General features: G+C 45.0%; 1 protein-coding gene across 1 annotated transcript; it reads left to right on the top strand.

The window, feature by feature from the left end:
* Window positions 1–13,509: 13,509 nt before the first annotated feature.
* Window positions 13,510–20,330, top strand: LOC138762982 (interleukin-10-like). Its single transcript, XM_069936470.1, has 5 exons — window positions 13,510–13,658; window positions 14,201–14,263; window positions 15,853–16,005; window positions 19,768–19,845; window positions 19,951–20,330. Exons 1-5 carry the CDS (start codon window positions 13,512–13,514, stop codon window positions 20,038–20,040), a joined length of 531 nt encoding a protein of 176 aa, XP_069792571.1. The 5' UTR covers window positions 13,510–13,511; the 3' UTR covers window positions 20,041–20,330.
* Window positions 20,331–21,731: the final 1,401 nt, after the last annotated feature.

Below are 21,731 nucleotides of genomic sequence, written 5' to 3'. Positions count from 1 at the left end.
AAGTCATGAAATTCATTGTTTTGCGGCAGCATCACAGGGCAAACATTCGTATAAACCACCTTAAATAAAAATAGTTCATGAAAAGTCTTTGGTTCATTGATTATTCAGGGAAGAAGCTGTCCTTGTTTTTGCCTTTAGGCTCCTGTACCTTTTCCCCGATGGTAGCAGAGAGAAGAGGGCATGACCTGGGTGGTGGGTCTTTGAGGATACAGGGAGGCTGCTTTCTTAAGACACTGTATCTTGTAGACGTCCTCAACAGGGTGAAGTCTGGTGCCCTTGATACGGCAGGCCGAGTTAACAACCCTCTGGAATTTGTTCTTGTCCTGGGCATTATCACCTCTTGAGGAGCAAGCACCCTGAGGCAAGCGTGAAGAAGGCACACCCATGCCTCTACTCTGTAAAGAGTCTGATGAGATTTGGCATGTCGCCTGATACACTATAAAACTTCTGCAGGCGCACTGTGGAAAAGGACACTGACTGGTTACATTGCAGCTTGGTTTGGCAATACAAATGTCCAGGAATGCAGAAGATGGGAAAAATAGCCAGGTCCATCATGGACTCCACCCTCCCATCCTTAGAACCATAGAATATTCCAACACAGAAAATAGGCCCTTCAGTCCTTCTAGTATGTGGAAATCTATTTTTCTGCCTAGCCCCACTGACCTGCACCCAGTTCATTACCCTTCATACCCCTCCCATCCATGTACATGTTCAAATTTTCTTTAAATGTTAAAACTGAGCCTGCATTCACCACCACAGCTGGCAGCTCATTCCACGCTCCCACTGCTCCCTTATGTGAATAAGTTCCCCCTAAAATAAAGATACATAACCAACATTTCGGCCTTGAGCCCTTTATCAAGGAATGAGCAAAATGTTGGTAGGTGCCTGAACAAAATGGTGGGCAAGGTGGGAGGGAGGGGCAGGGGGAGGAGCACAGTCCCACAGGGAGGAGATAGTAAGTGGATAAGGGAGGGAGGGCACAGAAGCAAGCAGGGGGAGGGGGGGATGGCTCTGAGAATGGAGAGAGAAGAGTGTGGAGAGCTGGAGGAAAGAAGGCAGAGGGTTGGGGAAGGGAGGGAGAATGGTGGAGTGGGCCAGCACAAACTGGAGGTTGATGTTAATGCCATCTGAATGGAAAGTGCCCCTTCTCCCTCCCTTTCCCATCCCTCTGTCTCCTTTCCTCCAGCTCTCCATCCCTATCCCTCTCCATTCATAGCCATCCCCCCTCCCCTGTTGGCTAGTGTTCCCTCCCTCCCTACTTCCTGCCTGTGGGACCGTGCTCCTCCCTCTGCCCCCCTTCCTGCCACCACCATTGTTTTAGTGCCTGGCGACACATTGCTCGTGCCTGAAACGTTGGTTCTGCATCTTTATCTTTGCTACATACAGGACCTGCTGAGTTTCTCCAGCGTTGGGTTTTTACTTCAACTGCAGTGTCTGCAGACTCTCGTGTGATGATAAACTCAATTATTAATCATCTACCTCATCACCTGCCTACACATGAAAGGAACGCGCACAACTATTTGTTTCCTTCCGTAGAATTCTTTGAGTTCTAGTTGGAGAAACCTCTGCTGTTGTACGCGTACCCACCAACCCCTCCATCCAGAATGCCTTTCACATTACATGGCGGCACGGTTAGCAAAGCAGTTAACACTGTTATAGCATGAGCGATCAAAATTCAAATCCCACACTGTCTATAAGGAATTTGCATGTCCTTCCCATGTCTGCATGGGGTTCCTCTGGTTTCCTAGCATCATTCAGAACCTACTGGGATTGTAGGTCAATTGGGTGTGATTGGGCGGCGTGGGCCCATGGGCCAGAAGGGCCTGTTACCATGCTGTATGTCAATATTAAAAATGAACAAACAAGGAGAAGCTGGAAGGCATCTGTGGGACGGGCACCATCCATGGAGAAATGCCACACCCAGCCCTGTTTCAGTGAAGATTGAGATCCAGTCTCGATAAAGGGTCCCGACCACGGATGCTGCCTAGCCCATTGAGTCTCTCCAGATCTCATTGTTTACTCCACATTCCAACATTTGCTGTTGTGTGGCTGATGGTCTTATAAGGCCCTGGTGGGACCTCACGTGGAGAATTATGAGCAGTTTTGGGCTCCTCATTTAAGAAATGAAGTGCTGAGGTTGGAGAGGGTTCAGAGGAGGTTCACAAGGATGATTCTGGGAAAGAAAAGGTTATCGTATGATGAACATTTGACAGATCTTAGCCTGTATTCATTGGAATTTAGGAGAATGAGGGGGGGCTCTCATTGAAACATGCCAAATGTTGAAAGGCTTGGACAGAGTAGATGTAGAAAGGTTGTTCCCCACTGTGGGAGAGTATAGGACAAGAGGGCACAACTTCAGGATTGAAAGGTGTCCACTTAGAACAGAGATGGGGAGGAATTTCTTCAGCCAGAGGGCGGTGAATCTGTGGAATTCATTACCACAGGCGGTTGTGGAGGCTGGGTCACTGGATGTATTTAAGGCAGAGATTGACAAGTTCTTGATTACCCAGGACATCAAAGGTTATGGGGAGAAGGCCGGACAGTGGGGCTGAGTGGGGAAATGAAGCAGATCACAATGAAATGGCAGAGCAGACTCATAGTCTCATTGGTTCATAGACCATTCAGGAATCTGATGGCAGAGGGGAAGAAGCTGTCCTTGTGCCTCTGAGTGCTCGTCTTCAGGCTCCTGTACCTCCTTCCTGATGGTAGCAGAGTGAAGAGGGCATGGCCTGGGTGGTGAGGGACCTTGAGGATAGAGGCTGCTTTCTTGAGGTGTCTTGTAGATGTCCTCTATGGGGTGGAGACTGGTGCCCGTGATGTCACAGGCTGAGTTCACAACTTTCTGTAGCCTGTTCCTGTCCTGAGCATTGGCACCTCTGTACCAGACAGTGATGTAACCAGTCAGTACGCTCTCCACGGTACCTGTAGACATTTGCAAGAGTCTATGGTGGCTTACTAAATCTAATTTTAGATAATGATACTTTCTGATCATTTCAGGTAATAAACCTGCATTTGCACCTCTTCCAAATTGTCCCTTATCCCCTTTACATCCCCCCCCACCGATTTTCATCTTGTTCCATCAGCTTTTTTGTCATTAATCTCCCTTGTGTTCTCTCCTCCCTTCCCCCTTACCCTGAAACCTGTCAGCCTTTCCCATTTCTAATGAAAGGCCTTACGTTGAAATATTAATTCTGTCTCTCTCCACAGATGCTTTTCAACAATTTCTGCTTTGCTTTCAATCGATTAATTTATGGTAATTTCAATGGGAGGGAGTAATTTTTCAAACTATAATCAACACAGTATATACAGAGGAGATTGTTTAAAAGGGGGTATTTTCATTACAATTTTTAAACTCACATCTTATGAAGTTTAACGTGAAATTTTAAACATAACATTTTAATAATGTTCTATGACAAGAGGGTACAACTTCAGGATTGAAGGGCATCCACTTTGAAGAAAGATGCAGAGGAATTCCTTTAGCCGGAGGGTGGTGAATCTGTGGAATTTTTTGCCACGAGTGGTTGTGGAGGCCAGGTCACTGGGTGTATTTAAGGGAGAGATTGATAGGTTTTTGATTAACCAGGGCATCAAAGGTTCTAGGGAGGAGTCCAGGCAGTGGGGTTAATGGGGAAATGGATCAGTTCGTGATTAAATGGTGGGGCAGACTCGATGGGCTGAATGGCCTATTTCTGTTCCTATGTCTTATGGCCTTATAAGTTCATTCCATGTGCATAAATGTGTGTGTGTGTGTGTGTGTATGTGTGTATGCGTTTGTTTGAACATGTGTGTGCATATGCATGTGTGTGTGTGTGTGTTTGTGTGTGTGTTTGTGTGTGCGTGTGTGTGTATGTGTGTATGCGTTTGTTTGAACATGTGTGTGCATATGAATGTGTGTGTGTGTGTGTGTATACGTGTAAACAGAATGGTTACCCTTGGAACCTCTCTGAGCGATTCTTTCTTTGCAATTTGGAGCAAACCTTCAAAACTCCGGACTCCCCATGAGTAGATGTCGAACATCAATTTTTCTTTCTGTTTTTCAAATCGCAATTCAGTGCCACTGGGAAGCTGAGAGATTGCTCATCAGACTCAATCACTTCCATGTTGCAAAGCTGCAGAAGCCGGTTCTGTTCAAAGGGGCTCTATTTTCAGTAAATCACAAAAATCTGGATTGATTTGGAACTGATGATACAAACTGGGTCCTTAGATTCATAGCTTCTTCACTAATATGAACAGCTCATTTTCACTTTTGCACTTTTCAGTCATGTTCCCACACATGAAGGGTGACGGGAACCACCACCAAACACGTGACTTTATCAAACATAAATGCATTGGTAATTCCTCAGAGTCGTCACACACTCACTGTGACCACAGCATTGCTCACCCCTGGAAGGTGCAGGACCAGGGAGCTTGTGTATGTGTCACAACTCAAAGGCTTTAGGTTGAGGACCAGAGGGAAATTCCCTCACTTTGAACACTATCATGAGATCTTTGATCTTCACGAGAATATCTTCATTTAAATGATTTGGATATAAAAGTTGGTGGCTGGTTTTAGTAAATTTGCTGATGAATCAAAGATTGACAGAGTTCTGGACAGCGCAGAGCAGTGGTTCTCAACCAGTGGGCCTTGGCACATGAGGCTGGAAACCAGGTGGACCTTAGATGGAAAAACAGTGAAAACTCCTGCTGTCAAGGCTCATCAAAGAATACAAAAGGATAGGGATCACTTATCGACATGGGCAAAGATATAGCAGGTGGAGATCATCTAGACAAGTGTGGGGGGCTGCGCTTTGGGAGTTCAAATGTATGGGGAATGGGCTTACTTTTAATGGCAGGGCTCTTTAAAGTATTGATGTGCAGAGGGATCTGGGGGTCCAGGCCTTTAACTCATTGAATGTGGCGAGTAGATAGGGTGGTATAGAAACCATATGGTATGCCTTTTATCCCAGGCTGAGATGTAAGATCCAGTTGGATTAATCAGTCCACTTGCAAGCAGTGGACCAAATGGCCTCTATCTTGCCCCACATGGACGACTGTCCCTGTGAGCCCTCTCCCCTGAGGGTCCTCAGCTCCAGCTGTACTGCCTTGGTCCAGTGAGCAACAGAAACATAGACTGTGGTGACTCAAAGGTACGGCAGGTGTGGCATGTGCCCTGGGCGCCACTTAAAGGGGGTGCCGCTGAGGAGTTTCTATGTCAGACAAGCCATCCTGGAATACTGAAAAAAGCATGTTCTTCAGATGTATGATCTGTCTTTGATTATCACGGGTGAGAAGAACTAGGATGCCAGATTGTTAAACCATTTATACAAATTATTAGGTAAAAATACAGTGCTGGGGTATGGAAGTTGGAGGGGGCGGAAGCCAAGAAGTCGAACAAGTTCTTCATGCTCTTCTTTGAAAAGCCCGGAACAAGCAGCTCGACACGTTCCATGGAGTCGCCTGCACCTGCTACAAGTTTGTTAGAATCCAAAGGTGGATCAAGTACAGATACGTCACAAGCCGAGGAGGAAGTGGTCAGATAAATCTGAATATGACGAGATTAAGAGTGGGGCTGCCACAGAGAGCGTGGACGTAACGGGAGGGGAAGATGATGGTGGTGGTGAGTTTATTGACAAGATTTTATCTGACAACACTGAACCTAGTGAACTGGACGGTGTCAAAGAGCTTCGAACTGTCATACCTGAAGCGATTGAACAGCATGACATTGGACTTCTGCAGATTGACAAGGATACTGGAAAAGCAATTCTGCCTGACGCATTGAAGACAGAAATAATAAAGTTGGATTTGAAATATTTCCAGAGCAGTGAGGGGCCTTTTATACCAATCTTTCTTTGGCTTGGCTTCGCGGACGAAGATTTATGGAGGGGGTAAAAAGTCCACGTCAGCTGCAGGCTCGTTTGTGGCTGACCAGTCCGATGCGGGACAGGCAGACACGATTGCAGCGGTTGCAAGGGAAAATTGGTTGGTTGGGGTTGGGTGTTGGGTTTTTCCTCCTTTGCCTTTTGTCAGAGAGGTGGGCTCTGCGGTCTTCTTCAAAGGAGGCTGCTGCCCGCCAAACTGTGAGGCGCCAAGATGCACGGTTTGAGGCGTTATCAGCCCACTGGCGGTGGTCAATGTGGCAGGCACCAAGAGATTTCTTTAGGCAGTCCTTGTACCTTTTCTTTGGTGCACCTCTGTCACGGTGGCCAGTGGAGAGCTCGCCATATAATACGATCTTGGGAAGGCGATGGTCCTCCATTCTGGAGACGTGACCCATCCAGCGCAGCTGGATCTTCAGCAGCGTGGACTCGATGCTGTCGACCTCTGCCATCTCGAGTACTTCGACGCTAGGGATGTGAGCGCTCCAATGGATGTTGAGGATGGAGCGGAGACAACGCTGGTGGAAGCGTTCTAGGAGTCGTAGGTGGTGCCGGTAGAGGACCCATGATTCGGAGCCGAACAGGAGTGTGGGTATGACAACGGCTCTGTATACGCTTATCTTTGTGAGGTTTTTCAGTTGGTTGTTTTTCCAGACTCTTTTGTGTAGTCTTCCAAAGGCGCTATTTGCCTTGGCGAGTCTGTTGTCTATCTCATTGTCGATCCTTGCATCTGATGAAATGGTGCAGCCGAGATAGGTAAACTGGTTGACCGTTTTGAATTTTGTGTGCCCGATGGAGATGTGGGGGGGCTGGTAATCATGGTGGGGAGCTGGCTGATGGAGGACCTCAGTTTTCTTCAGGCTGACTTCCAGGCCAAACATTTTGGCAGTTTCCGCAAAGCAGGACGTCAAGCGCTGAAGAGCTGGCTCTGAATGGGCAACTAAAGCGGCATCATCTGCAAAGAGTAGTTCACGGACAAGTTTCTCTTAAATAACTGCTGAATGTACAAAACTTGGTTCAATAAAAAAGTGAGAAATGGTCATGTTGAGGAAGTGACTCGCTCATGGCTGGTCTATTCCCCTTCTAAAAGAACTGCATTTTGTGTATCTGTTGTCTTGTCTATTCCTGGTCAGACCATGAATCCTCATTGGAGCAGGAAAGTAGATTCAACCAGTGGAAAGTACCTAAAAGGATTTGTGTTCATGAAAATGCTAAGAATCATTGGGAGGGCTTCACACAGTGGAAAGAACTGGAAAGAACTTTAGCTGCAAACAGTGAAGTCATTGACACGGAATTTCAGTCACTGATTGAAATGGAAAAGCAGAAGTTGTGTGATATCTTGACAAGAGTCCTTCACTCCATAAAATTCCTTGCAACTCAGAACCTTGCTTTATGAGGACACAGGGAGTTACTCCAATGTGGGAAATTTCCTTGGCTTAATGAAACTACTGCCCATTTTTGCCCCTGTCATAGAAGGACACTTCACTCATCCTGGATCCATATCTTATCTCTCACCAGGTGTCCAGAATGAATTGCAGCGGGATATAGGACAGTTAGGAGAGTTGGCTGAAAGATGGCAGATGGATTTTAATACTGATAAATGTGAGGTGCTACATTTTGGTAGGACTAATGAGCAAAGATCATCCACATTAAATTGAGGAGTGCTGTAGAACAAAAGGATTTAGGAATTCTGATACATATTCCCTGAAAGTTGAGTTACATGTAGATAGGGTGGTGAAGAAAGCATTTGGTGTGTTGGCCTTCATAAATCAGAGTATTGAATACAGGAGTTGGGATGTCATGTTGAAGCTGTATAAGGCATTGGTGAAGCAAAATTTGGAATATTGGTCGGCGAATTATAGGAAGGATATAAACAGAATAGAGAGAGTGCAGAGGAGATTTACAAGAATGTTTCCTGGGTTTCAGGGTTTGAGTTACAGGGAAAGGTTGAGCAGGCTGGGACTTTATTCCCTGGAGCATAGAAGATTGAGGGGTGATTTGATAGAGGTCTTTAAAATTATGAGGGGGACAGATAGAGTCACGTGGGGGAGATTCAAACAAGAGGATATGGATTGAGATTGAAGGGGGAAAGGTTTTGGGGAAACATGAGGGGGAATTTCTTCACTCAGTGGGTGGTGGGAGTTTGGAATGAGCTTCCGGCCGAAGTGGTTGTTAAGTCGGAGTCTGAAACCAGGTGGAGGGAAAGAACAGAAGCAGTGAAGCCCGTCACAAGTACCTTGAGGAGATACTTCAAGTTCTCCAGGACATATGAGTGGCACTGGACAAAGTGGCGAATCACTGCCTGATTAATGGTAGACAAAAGTTAAAGAATTTCATGCATTTTACATTCTAAATGTATATCACATGATAATAATGGAACACTGACGCCAAGTTTGGGTTCCTTCTCGGCACCAACAGTAACGGCCTAAAGAAATGTGAAAGTTTGAGCAAATTGTACATCTCTGGTGTTGATGGACAGCAGCTATGTGAAGAAATTTTGGATTGCAGAATGTTACTATCAAGGAGAACCAACATGAAAATATCAAGACCTGAAGAGCTTCTCAAATTTATTGTTCAGTATGGAGATGAGAACATCTTCTCCAATCTTCACATTGCTATTCAGATAATGTCAACCATCGCAGTTTCCATCGCCCTTGAACATAGAATCTAAAACATCACAGCATAATACAGGCCCTTCAGCCCACAATGTTGTGCCGACCTGTATAAACCTTCCCTCACACCTACATCCTTCAACTTTTCTTAAATTCATGTGTCTAAGAGCATTTTAAATGCCCCTAATGTTCCACCCTCCACCACCACCCCTGGCAACACATTCCAGACCCCCACCACTCAATGCGTAAAAAAAACACCCCTGATGTCTCCCTTAAACTTTGCTCCCCTCACCTTGTACACACGTCCTCTGGTGTTTGCTACTCCCGCCCTGGGAAAATGGTGCTGGCCGTCCACCCTATCAATGCCTCTCAGAAACTTGTCAACCCCTCATCCTTCTTCGCACCAAAGAGAAAAGCCTCTCCTCAGCAAACTTTGCCCTCATCAAGCACATTCTCCAATCTAGTTAACGTCCTAGGAAATCTCCTCTACACCCTCTCTAAAGTTTAAACATACTTCCTGTAATGATGCTGAACAAGCTCTTGGCTGTTTCGAATCAGCATTTTATTGGAGGAGTGGCAGCCACTGGGCTGAGCATGAGGCAAGAGTGAATGAATTACTAAAATCCTGGAAGGTGAGAGGGGTGCAGAAATTCCAGGGGCACAGAGCAAGCTTGCATAAAATGGAGTGCTGTTTTGCATGGTTAAAATGCTTTCAATTTACATTTAAAATTTACATTTTTACATTTTAAATTTCAAAAGTGGAGAAACAGCAGGGTAACAGGCCATTTTGGCCCACAAGCCTGTGTTGCCCAATTCTTTGGCTTGGCTTCGCGGACGAAGATTTATGGAAGGGGTAAATGTCCACGTCAGCTGCAGGCTCGTTTGTGGCTGACAAGTCCGATGCGGGACAGGCAGACACGGTTGCAGCGGTTGCAGGGGAAAATTGGTGGGTTGGGGTTGGGTGTTGGGTTTTTCCTCCTTTGCCTTTTGTCAGTGAGGTGGGCTCTGCGGTATTCTTCAAAGGAGGTTGCTGCCCGCCGAACTGTGAGGCGCCAAGATGCACGGTTTGAGGCGATATCAGCCCACTGGCGGTGGTCAATGTGGCAGGCACCAAGAGATTTTGGCCCACAAGCCTGTGTTGCCCAATTACACCCCATTAACCTACCAACCCCAGTACATTTTGGAGGGTAGGAGGAAACTGGAGCACCCGGAGGAAACCCATGCAGACACAGGGAGAGCGTACAAACTCCTTACAGACAGCACGGGATTCGAACCTGGATCGCTGGCGCTGGAACCACTAATATTGAGGGAATGATGATGACGTACATTGGAACTGGCCCTTCAGTCAAATAAATCCCACCTATTACATCTGGCCCATATCCCTCTAAACCTTTCCTATCCGTCTAAATGTCTTTCGCTGTAAATGTCCCCAAATATATCTGGCAGCTCGTTCCACACACCCACCACCCTCTCTGTGAAGGAGCTCCTCAGGTCCCTTCTAAATCTTTCCCCTCTCACAATTTTATGCCCTCTCATTTTAGACTCTGCTACCCTGGGATAAAGACTGTGACCATTTACCTGATTTACGTCCCTCCTGATTTATAAACCATCAGCCTCCTACACTTTTGGGAGAAAAGTCCCAACCCATCCAGTCTCTCTTCATAATTCAAGCCCACTGATCCCTGAAACATTCTCATGAATATTTCCAGCTTAATGACATCTTTCCTGTAGCCAATATTCCGAGTGTGGTCTCACCAACGCCTTGTACAGTGGGGTCGTGAATACTGTGCACAATACTCCGAGTGTGGTCTCACCAAATTGTAAACACCTCTGCATGCACAGCTATGATATTAACTAAAGGTCAATATGGTCCAGCTCAATTGCATGCACCATATTCATTCAAAATTGCACTTCTTATTTCAGTAATGAAGCATATATCTGGGACTGAAAGCATTGGAAAGGATGCCAAGTGGGTTGCTGAGTGGCTAACTACTAACACATCTGTGGACACTTCTGCGAATCACCTCAGATCACAACCACTAATATCCTGTTTCAAGATTAAATCTTTACCAAGAGAAAAAAACCCCAAGGTTGATATTAAAGTTGATTTTTGCTTTGCAATCATCTGCTCACACGTGTCTGTGTTTACTAGAGAGGATATCAGTTCCACTCAGTCATGGAGAAGAATCAAACACTTACGTCAACAGTTCATGAAGGTCCCTGCATTTGAGGCAAAAGATCAAGGTTCAAAAACTAGAGTTTATACAAGAGGAAAAGATCTTGGCAAAATAATCATCAGCTTTACGCACTTTTTCCTTCACCTAATGGTGGTCTTGCGACTTTTTTTTTTAACGTGGGAGATATCGCTCGTGTCTGGAGTACGTAGGATCTCCCAACAGGCAGTGAAATCAGCTTCTATTTCAGAGTCTCCGAATGGGAAGGTAATGTTGAGGAGCTTTGTAGCATTGCAGAGCAGAGGTCAGAAAATTATCTAACGAAGAAAGCAAAGGTTGATTGCTGCCTTTGGGTGTGCGAGGGTGGTGCCTTGGTTTTTGAACTGTCTCTCGGGGGCTTTGAGGTCGCAGCTGCTCTCCAGGGCAATGCTCAATAGCAGAAATCCTTCCATTTTCATTGAAGTTTGAATGGGACTTAAAGGGCTTATGGGATGTAGGATCATGGTGCATCAAACTCAGCAATTTGAGATCTAATGCACAGAGCAACACAATGCAGAGGACAGGGCAAGGAGTGGAAACTCTTCCACTGATGCCAGATCCATGTCCATCCATCTGTGTTTTTTTTTTTTTTTTTCTCTTTCTTCTTTGGCTTGGCTTCGCGGACGAAGATTTATGGAGGGGGTAAAAAGTCCACGTCAGCTGCAGGCTCGTTTGTGGCTGACCAGTCCGATGCGGGACAGGCAGACACGATTGCAGCGGTTGCAAGGGAAAATTGGTTGGTTGGGGTTGGGTGTTGGGTTTTTCCTCCTTTGCCTTTTGTCAGTGAGGTGGGCTCTGCGGTCTTCTTCAAAGGAGGCTGCTGCCCGCCAAACTGTGAGGCGCCAAGATGCACGGTTTGAGGCGTTATCAGCCCACTGGCGGTGGTCAATGTGGCAGGCACCAAGAGATTTCTTTAGGCAGTCCTTGTACCTTTTCTTTGGTGCACCTCTGTCACGGTGGCCAGTGGAGAGCTCGCCATATAATACGATCTTGGGAAGGCGATGGTCCTCCATTCTGGAGACGTGACCCATCCAGCGCAGCTGGATCTTCAGCAGCGTGGACTCGATGCTGTCGACCTCTGCCATCTCGAGTACCTCGACGTTAGGGGTGTGAGCGCTCCAATGGATGTTGAGGATGGAGCGGAGACAACGCTGGTGGAAGCGTTCTAGGAGCCGTAGGTGGTGCCGGTAGAGGACCCATGATTCGGAGCCGAACAGGAGTGTGGGTATGACAACGGCTCTGTATACGCTTATCTTTGTGAGGTTTTTCAGTTGGTTGTTTTTCCAGACTCTTTTGTGTAGTCTTCCAAAGGCGCTATTTGCCTTGGCGAGTCTGTTGTCTATCTCATTGTCGATCCTTGCATCTGATGAAATGGTGCAGCCGAGATAGGTAAACTGGTTGACCGTTTTGAGTTTTGTGTGCCCGATGGAGATGTGTAAGAACAGTATAATGGCCCTCTGGGCACTGATGACACAGGACAAATTTTGACCCACGTTAACACACACTTAACGGTATCAAACTGTAGTCAAAAGTGTGTGAGGCAGAAATTGTGGTCCGTAACCACAATATTTAAGCTTCAAAGAATTAATTGCTTCAGAATGATTGTTATGAACTGCGCGTAACGAGCAGCCATAGACAATTAACCAGTCAGTGTTTAATTTTAAAGCACTAATTTTATTTCTAACTCTTAAACTATAATCTTAACTTTTAAACTATCCTTAACAGTAAATCTATCCCCAACTATGCGCAAGTGTACTAGTGTGTGTGTGTGTGTGTGTGTGTGTGTGTGTGTGTGTGTGTGTGTGTGTGTGTGTGTGTGTGTGTGTGTGTGTGTGTGTGTGTGTGTGTGTTATACCCAAACCATTACAGTCCAGGCCAAACTTTAGAAAGTTACTTCCAAGTTCACTCTTTCAAATTCAGTGTTGAAGCGTCGGCCTTTGACATTTGATGCCCAGGATGAATGTCTCACTGATGGGGAGATGGGACTTGTGTCTTCTACAGACTCATGAATTCTCCTTGCGTTACCTTTCAAGAAATGTCCATCCACACAAGCTGTGGTCAAAACACTCCTGGTCCTTTTGTAGACAAGACTCGAACTGGGCAAGCCTTCCAAGACCCTGACACCGGTCTCTCCAAGTGACTTCACTGCTAGTCACACTTAAAATGAAGCCGTCTCTCCTCCTGGCACAGATTAATCCGTCGAAAAACCCCAGCCGTTCACAGAGCCGGCTTTGCTCTTAATTCCACAGAAGCTGGTCACAAGAGCTGCTTCAAAAAGCTGTTTCCTCTCCAGCATCAGGATGGTTCTCCCTTACAAAATCACAGCGTTTTTGTAAATGTATTGAATCTGGAACGGACGGTGACAAACCTTCCCTCAGTTCTTCCAATGTATCGAACTATCTCTGGGCAGTGGCTTGTGTTGTGCTTTTGTGAGATATTAAATGTTAACTGTGACCATTCAATCCCTCCTGTCTATACTATCCCTTACAGTGACAATCCATTTGACTAAAACAGGAGCTCACAATATGATTTATCTGCAAGCTCTGCAAAGCTCTGCAAAGATTCAACCTGACGGGAAAAAGAATGGTCTTAAATGAACCAAGTTGATGCATAAATTTCAGAATGATTAAACACTCAAGGGGTCAATGGAAATTTCTATTACCAGGAAGATTTTGTGACATTTCAAATGTGCAGCCAGCTCAAATAGATAATCAACAGGAAATAAAATAGGAAATTGCAAATAATATTAACCACAAAGAGAAATACTGCATATAAGGGCTAAGTGTTGATTCAAGTGCCTAAAACACAGCAGCGTGAGCTAGACAGAAACCATGAAGAGCGTCACTCTGGTATTGTGTACACTGATTAGCATTCAGTGTCACTACTGTCACTCCTCTCAGCTCTGCTTCAACTACGCCATCTTCCCTGCTCACATCGAAGAACTCAGGACTTCATATCACAAAATCAGGGTTCACTTTGTAAGTATCAAATGGAAGTGTGTGTTTTAGATGCAGTGAGAACAGAGCACTCTTTGCAAGTTACTGCTGTGTTGGAAAGTCAGTCAGGCTGGGATTGCATTTGTTACAGCTCTTCATGCAAGCAGGTTCCAAGTAATACTTGAAGACATCAAAGGCACAAACAAAATCTGAAGCTGATCCAAATATCGTAGTAATGGGGTACATGTTAATTGAGCTTGATATCAACTGTTTTAAACAATGCATGTTTTAAAAGTGATGCAGAGAAAAGATATATAGAATTGTTCAATGCTACTTCGCAATGTTGACCAAGAGAGGATGATAACCGGGGATTGCTGCTTTATTGAAGATGGCATCATCTTAGAGAGCGCAGATTTTAAATGGGAGTTTAAATGAATTCATCAGACAATGTTTGACTCCGTTCGTGGTGTTTGTGTTCATTGTTGTGTGGGGAGTAAAGCTGTACCAGTCAAGTGAAGGGTGGAAGGTGGCAGAGGAATAATTCATCCGCGCCCAAGTGCTGAATTTGTGCTTCTTTACTGCAGCAAGAAAAAGATGGCAATTTCAAGACAATTCTGCTGAAACCGCGAGACCTGCCAGGATTCACGGTGAGAGGGAAGCTTCACTTGCATGGTTAAAGGTGGACGTGCTGAGCCCCTGGGAGGGTGCTGTGGTGGAGTGTCGTGGGAATGTAGCCGGGTGCCTGTGCCCTGGAGAACAGGAGTGATGGGGTGTCACTCTCGGTGAGGGTTTGCCAACAAATTGTTCCCTTCCGGTGGTTGGTTTCACTGCTTTGATCTGTGTGTCTGGTGCTGAGTCACAAATTGCTTTGTAGTTCCCCAAAAATAAACAGAAGCTCAAGAAAGTTCACGGGCAGGAGATGAGAATAGTGGACTGATTCAAGCACCGTCAAGTTTATTGTCATCAGATCGTACAAGTCCAACCTGACAAAACCATGTTCTCTGGTTCTCGGTGCAAAACATGCAGATCCACACCCATACATATAAATAAATAAACCAATAAATATGACGGTCTCGGATAGTTAATATGAGCCCGTGGGAAGAATTTGTTCCTCAGCCTGGTGGGGCTGGCTCTGATCCTCCTGGATCTCTTCCCCGACAGGAGCAATTGAAAGATTCTGTGTGCAGGGTGGAAGGGGTCCTCGATGATTTTGCGTGCCCTTTTCTCTTAACAACTCAAACTTCACCAGGTAGAAAGTGGGAGTGAGCAGACTAATTTTCACGTTGGGTGTTAATTGTCAGTGTAGGTTTGATTTAACTGATTAGAACTTCAGCCAAAGGGTTATGCCAATGCGCCAGTGATTAGACTGAAGACAACGAAGACCTGCCCACACTTGAAATGAAGAAGCAATGATTCACGAAGGGAAAATATCAGGAACAACTTTGGAAACCCCTTTTATTAGGGATCTGTGCATCACTGAACATGTCAACATTTGTGGCCCACACAGGAGCTCACAAGTCATCTAGCAATAGGCAGTCAACATCTATTGGTTGCCCTCGAGTTCTGATGTAGGCTCTCGACCTGCATCATTTTCCTCCACAGATGCTGCCAGCCAGCTGAGCTCTTCCTGCAGTTTGTAAAGATTGCAGTGAACTGGTGAAGGGCTCCCAGACTGAGATTAGGAAGGAGTTTCAGGATTTAGACCTGGCGACAAAGGTCTTGTTCTGTGTGGGAATGGTGTTGTTATTTCATTCAGCAGGACTTTATATTAATAGTAGCAGGGTCTGTGACAGTAAGGGATGGTGTAGGGGGATCGGCAGGGAAGACTACATACCAAGACTCACCACTCACTGGTTGGGCCTGCCTGTGGGAGAAGACACTCCTACTCCATCACCCAAGGAGCCAAGCTTCAGATCACTGACATAATCAAATGTTGGCCTTGTAAATTAAACTGAACTTTGAGCATCATCTGCATTGGAGTTGCTTTAGTCGGGCATACGCTGATGGAAGAAGTAAAAAAAATGAGTTTTAAGTTTAAAAATAGAAAATTAAACAGTAATATTGTAAAATAGTTCCCTGCTTCAATTTTGGGTTACGGTTTTCAAAACAGAGGATCTTCAAAGTGCATTTTATCTAAACCAGGACCCAGACTTTGGAACTTATCTGGGACCCAAATTTTCTGTTTCTGCGTAATGACTTTTTCAAGACCTAACAGTGACCTCTTGTACATGTTTAGGACATCCACAGTTGCCAGTTCCTGAAGGAAATGCTGAATTTTTACCTCATAGATGTCATCCCAGCAGCGAAGACCCACGGCCACAGCCTCAGGAGGAATATCAGTAAAATTGCCAACACTTTGCATGAGCTGAACGAGAATGTGCAACATTGTGTGAGTATTTCACAATTGAGAGGAGAACTTATTGTCAGATGTATAGGTATGGATGCACACTAGCTGGAGCCACAGGGGGTGTGCTAGACGCACCAGCAACTCAAGATAATAGTCAGAAAAAGGGATAATTATTGAAGGATAGATAAATAAATACAGTAAACCTCCAGCGTCCGGCACCAGTGAAGTGACTTTTCCGTTTCTTTGAGGTTGCTTGTTGCGTGATTGGCGAAGTAACGGTTTGGAGCGTCTCGGATTTTTCACCCATTCATTTTGCCGGTTGCTTGAGCTACTGATCGTTTGAATCCCAGATCAGGAAAATTTTACTGTATTCTCAGTTGCAGTAAGTGCAAGAGGAAAAAGGTGTTCGTGCAGACAGATCTTTGGTGATCCCGGAATCGTTTATGGTCTGGGTTAAAGGGGAGGTTAAAGAGCCTGATAGTTGTTGGAGAAATGCTGCTCTTAAACCTAGAGGTATTTAGGCTTCTGTACCTTCTGCCCGAAGGGAGAAGTGAGTTGTGACCAGGGTATGGGGGTCCTTTAAGATGTCCAATGCTTCGTGGACAGGAGGCTGGTGCCCGGCCAATCAAGTTTCCAAGTCAGACCATGATGCTGCCAGTCAGTTTACTTGGTAGAATGTGGGTCGCGTTAACCGAACGAGAATGTCATCCACTCAAACTCTGTGAAAGTGTTCCTAATATTCGCCTTGGCACTTCCTATCAAAACCTTGAAGCGGAGAGAGCCTTGTCTATCACAGTCAGTAATATCACTGGAATTGAAGTGTGAATTAGTCCCAATCTAAAACACTAAACGTCCACATGAAGTCCAACTGAGCTCTTAAAATTGACCTCAGAGAATTACATGGGCCAGCAAATCATTTTTATGTTTACGGTTTGAAATTCCTTCACAAGAAGATTAAATATAGATTTTGAGATTGACATTCATTAACTTAGTTTCAAAAAACTTTATTTACTCATCTGCAAAAGGTTTAAAATACTTGCAAAGGACTGAGTAATATTCTTCACTATTTTTGGATATTCAGCCTCATCCTGAACTTTTGTGACCTTTGTTGCTGAACAGAATTTGGATGGTGAGTTGGTGAAAAGTTCTCAATACAAATGCACAATGCACATCTGCTCATGAGAAACAGCAGTGATTGAGTTACTTTTACCCTCGAATTGTTTCCACGGACCCAAACGTGGGCTGGGGTTTCAGTTTCACCATGGAATGTAAACCGAGTGACTTTGGTAAAATGACTGCAACACTTGCCCCAGCCTGGCACAGTGGTGTACCAACCCCACCGTAACAAGATATTTTACCTAGTTTGTCCCAGAAGATAGTCCAGTCACTCTCTTTCCTGTTTAGACCATAAAATGTAGGAGCAGAATGAGGCCATTCAGCCCATCAAGTCTGCTCTGCCATTCAATCGCAGCTGATGTACATTTCTTCTCAACTCCGTTCTCCTGCTTTCCCTCATAACCTTTGACACCCTCACTAATCAGGACCTATCACCCTCTACTTTAAAATGTATCCAAATGTCTTGGACTCTACAGCCATCTGTGCCAAAGTATTCTACAGATTCACCACCCGCTGGCTGAAGAACCTTCTTGTCATCTCTGTTCTTTATTCTGAGGCTGTGTCCTCTCCCAGGTACCAGACTCTCCCACTGCTAGAAACCTCTTCTCTATATCCACTCTACTTCGGTAGGTTTCAATGTGATTTCTCCTTCATGTTCCCCTCATGAGGTTTATTGAAGCCCAGTGACCCACTAACGCATCAGAACGTCACTGAGAGCATTTGGCAGAACTTCTTGGAGATGGTGCTAATTGGGGAACAGCAAGCAGTCCCTTCTTGCAACCCTCCGTCCGGACTCAGTTGGTTCAATTCTTTCAACCATTCTTCACAGCTCTTAGCCCATTGTGCTGACCTCTTTCCAGACCACCGGCATCCCACCAGGGTGGTCAGGCTCAGAATGGTCACTGACATGACAGCTTGCTTGGGGTGGCATAGTGATGCAGCAGGTTGAACCACTGACTTGCAGCTCCAGTGACTCAGGTTTGATCCTCAGCTGTCTGTGTGGAGTTTGCGCATTCTCCCCATGGGTTTACCCCGGTGCTACAATTCTCTCTCATGCACCAAAAGGTTCATTTAAGCTGCTGAATATTGTTGCTTGTGGCAAAAAAAAATGTGAAAGGGCAGCAGACAGGCTTGTGTGGTGGAGAGTAAGTTGCAAGAACATAAGGAAATTCTCTCCGCAAGGAAGCAGTGGAGGCTGCCCCATTATCTGTACTTAAGGTCGACTTTTGAAGGATAGAGGGATGAAAGGTTATGAGGAAGGTGAGGCCACAGCCAGGTCAGCCATGATCTTGTGGGGCAGGGGAGCGAACTGCTGTTCCTAGTTCTGCAGAGATGGGATATGGGAGTGATGAGGCTGGTCCCTGAGAGCTGGCAGGTTCTAGTCCTCTTTCTGTGTTGCTTCGCGTTTCTGGAGTCGGCTTCTGATGGTTAAGGTGAACCTCCAGAAACATCATTTTACTGTGCAGATTTACAACAGCACCCTGTTGAAGCTGGTTTGCCAACTCCTCCGAAGCCAGCGAATCGACATACCTTGTGTCCAATTGGCAGCAGATCTTGGAGTCCTGAGCCGAAACAAGAAGGGCTTCTGGTTCTCTGCATGCAAAAGTGAAGTGATTCATTCACCTCTGATACCACGCTCTGTTAATATAAGCAGCTGAATTCAAAATGAAACAAGGGCAGGCATGAAATGAACATTTCATCATTGTTACTGCAAAAACCGTTAAGCAGATAATCAGCCAACTACAGCGTATCTGCATCAGCCTGAGCAAGAGCGAAGGATGCAAATTTTCAGCGGGACAGCACCAGCTGCAAACAGAAAAAGAACTGCTGACCTAATTGTTTTTGCAACCAATTCATCCCATCAAAGCAGAGCAACTGATTGCAATAATATTGAAGAATAAGTTCAGCCCCAGACTGGGCATTTAAATAGTCGCACAAGTTAACCTCTGAGTTCAAAACTTCACTTCTTTATTCTTCACTGAGTGATTTGCCAAATAAAAGGTCACTTCTCCAGATTCCCACTTTGAAAATAAACGGTCTTGTCCCTTCCTGGGTTTGTATTGATGAGATTCTTCCCACACTTTCAGACCATAACCACACCCAAGCTGCCGGGCTCAATCCCACTGCTGCACAGCATCCTTTAATCTGCGGCCATGGCTGCACGGGCATTCACTCGGCGATCATGGTGCGGGCAGCGTTATTCTGGTGAACACCAAGTCAGGGCCTGAGCAAGCTCCAGATCAAGACAGAGAGTTAGGGTTCTGTCACACCTTGTAATCGACAGAGGCTTGAATCGGTACTGAGGCACTTTTGAGTCCTGCTTAAGGTCAAGTAGTCATCACAATTTCACTTTTTTAATTGAATGGTGGAATATATAATGCCTAGAATGCAGACTGTTGCCGGAGGCAGCATCTGCAACCTTTACGTTTGCACATTTTTCTTGTGATATGGTAACATTCGAATGGATTAAAATGAATCACGATGTTGTTTTTACGCAAGATACAATTCAGGATCTTTCTCTGCACTTTGATCTTTTCCACTATGTCTTCCAAACCCGTTCTTACTCCTGTTAATATTTTCACAACATTAGACTCAAAACAATATTTTTACATTGGTATCAGAATGTGTCTAATTTCAAAATGACACAGGATTAAACCATTTTGTAAAGTGAGAAATCTTGCCTTTCAGCGCATGTTCTTCAATTGTGATCTTTGCAGCTGCAAACCAAGTCCGCATTTCCAAAAAATTCAAAGGATATTCAAGCAGGTAAGAGAGCAATTCTGTTCTTAATTAACCAGGGAGCTGACTTTCCAACAACCCTGCATGTGTTCCTGAGCCCTCAATCCTCACTGTCTTCCTGTCTTCCATCAGTTACAGGTGAGAGGTGTGTATAAAGCCATGGGAGAGCTCAACGTCTTCGTTGACTGGGTTTGGAAATACATAAACATGAGAAGAAATTGAGAAGCAGCCGAGCTGGCAGAAGGAGTCCCAACACTTCCTGGATTAAGCCATACAGTATTTATATTTAGGCTTGGCAGTTTCAGTACTACTGCCACTCCTCACCTTTCTCCACCCTTTAGAGTAGCCATTTGCAACCTTTCTTTTCAGCACCAAACCCCCCCGGACTCTGGTCAATGTTTAATGGGGCCCCTTCCTTGTGAAACAGTCAAATTTTCTTACCAAATACACACAAAAACATAAAAAAATATTTGTGGTAGGTGAGTGAAAAGAAAACAAGGTTTTTATTTAAATGCTGGGAGGGAGGGGAATCAGTCCTCCTGTCCTGGGGAGGGGTGTGGGGGGAGTTAAATCAGTTCCCCTGTCCTGGGGAGGGAGGGAAGGAGGTTAAATCAATCCCTCTGTCCTGAGGAAGGAGGGGAGAATGGAGGACCCCATTGAAAATGGCTGCCTTTGAGCAAAATAATAAAAGATGGAAACAAGCAGGAAGCCATGAGAGATGGCAGGGCAAGCAGTGCCGATCAGTCCTGTAGCCAGCAGGTCGAATTTTGTGGAAGTGTCCCTCTGACTCATGCCTCTCCCCAATGTTACCTGCTGCCCCCAGTAAATTCACTGGAAGATCCCCATGTTCTAAGTTAAAAAGAAAAAGACAAAGCTGGAGAAACCCAGCAGGTCAAAGAGTGTCCTTTATAGAGGAAAGATAATGATGCAGAACCAACGTTTTGGATTTGAGTTTGGGCTCCTGGCTACATTTTGCTCGTACCTCGGTGAAGGGCTCAAGCCCGAAACATCAGTTCTGCATTTTTATCTTTGCTACATAAAGGACACTGTTTGGCCTGGTGAGTTTCCCCAGCTTTGAGTTTTTACTTGCTCTAAATCCATCAGCCAGAGTAACTCATAAAGGATCCTTTCTGTGTCCCACCCTGTGCAATTAGTCCTGAAACTGCCAAAAACTAAATGTAAATCACATCTGAATGAATTTCATTCCGGTTTTATTTTACAATAGAATGAAATTGTAAATAATAGTGTTTTTAATTTTTTTGTTAGATCAGCAAGTATAATTTTGACAAATAGTGTATTTCAGAAAGAAGAAATACCATCACTCGTTCATATTATTTGCTCCATATTCTTCACTGCTAGTAATCTGTATATTTTGATACAAAACTGAAATACTTTAACTTGCAAATTTTTTATTATTTATGAGAGTGAAATATGGAGTTTTAAATACTTTAATTTGAATGTATTTTCATATGCGCATCCATTACTGTATCAGTAAATCTTTAACACCCAGCTCACGGACATTCACTACCATGGGCTCAGCCAGATTCAATCCAACTATTTATTGATTTGTAATGAATACTGTTTGTGTGCACTTGTGTGTACTTTATGCTAACTGTCTCTAGTAGATAACGCTTGCAGAATATGGGGAGCTACAGTTTAGATTAGTTTGAAGCAGCCATTCTTGCCCATTTTTTTGCCCCCTTACGACTGCTCAAAGTTTATGGGTCCCCGTCACAGGTTCAATTTTCAATTTATTAATTTATTTTAAATGTAGACAATCAGCATGAGCCCATTCCACCCAAATACACCCACTTAGTTGGTTTCCTCCTTACTTCAGCACGGCGGCAGGGTCGGTGTAGCGGTGAGCGTACCACACCTTCACAGCACCAGCGATCGGGACCAGGGCTTGAGTC

The sequence above is a fragment of the Narcine bancroftii genome, chromosome 5 (assembly GCF_036971445.1).
Source record: "Narcine bancroftii isolate sNarBan1 chromosome 5, sNarBan1.hap1, whole genome shotgun sequence".
NCBI classification, from domain to species: domain Eukaryota; kingdom Metazoa; phylum Chordata; class Chondrichthyes; order Torpediniformes; family Narcinidae; genus Narcine; species Narcine bancroftii.
The sequence above is the reverse complement of the archived record's forward strand: the minus strand, read 5'-3'. Positions and strand labels throughout refer to the sequence as shown.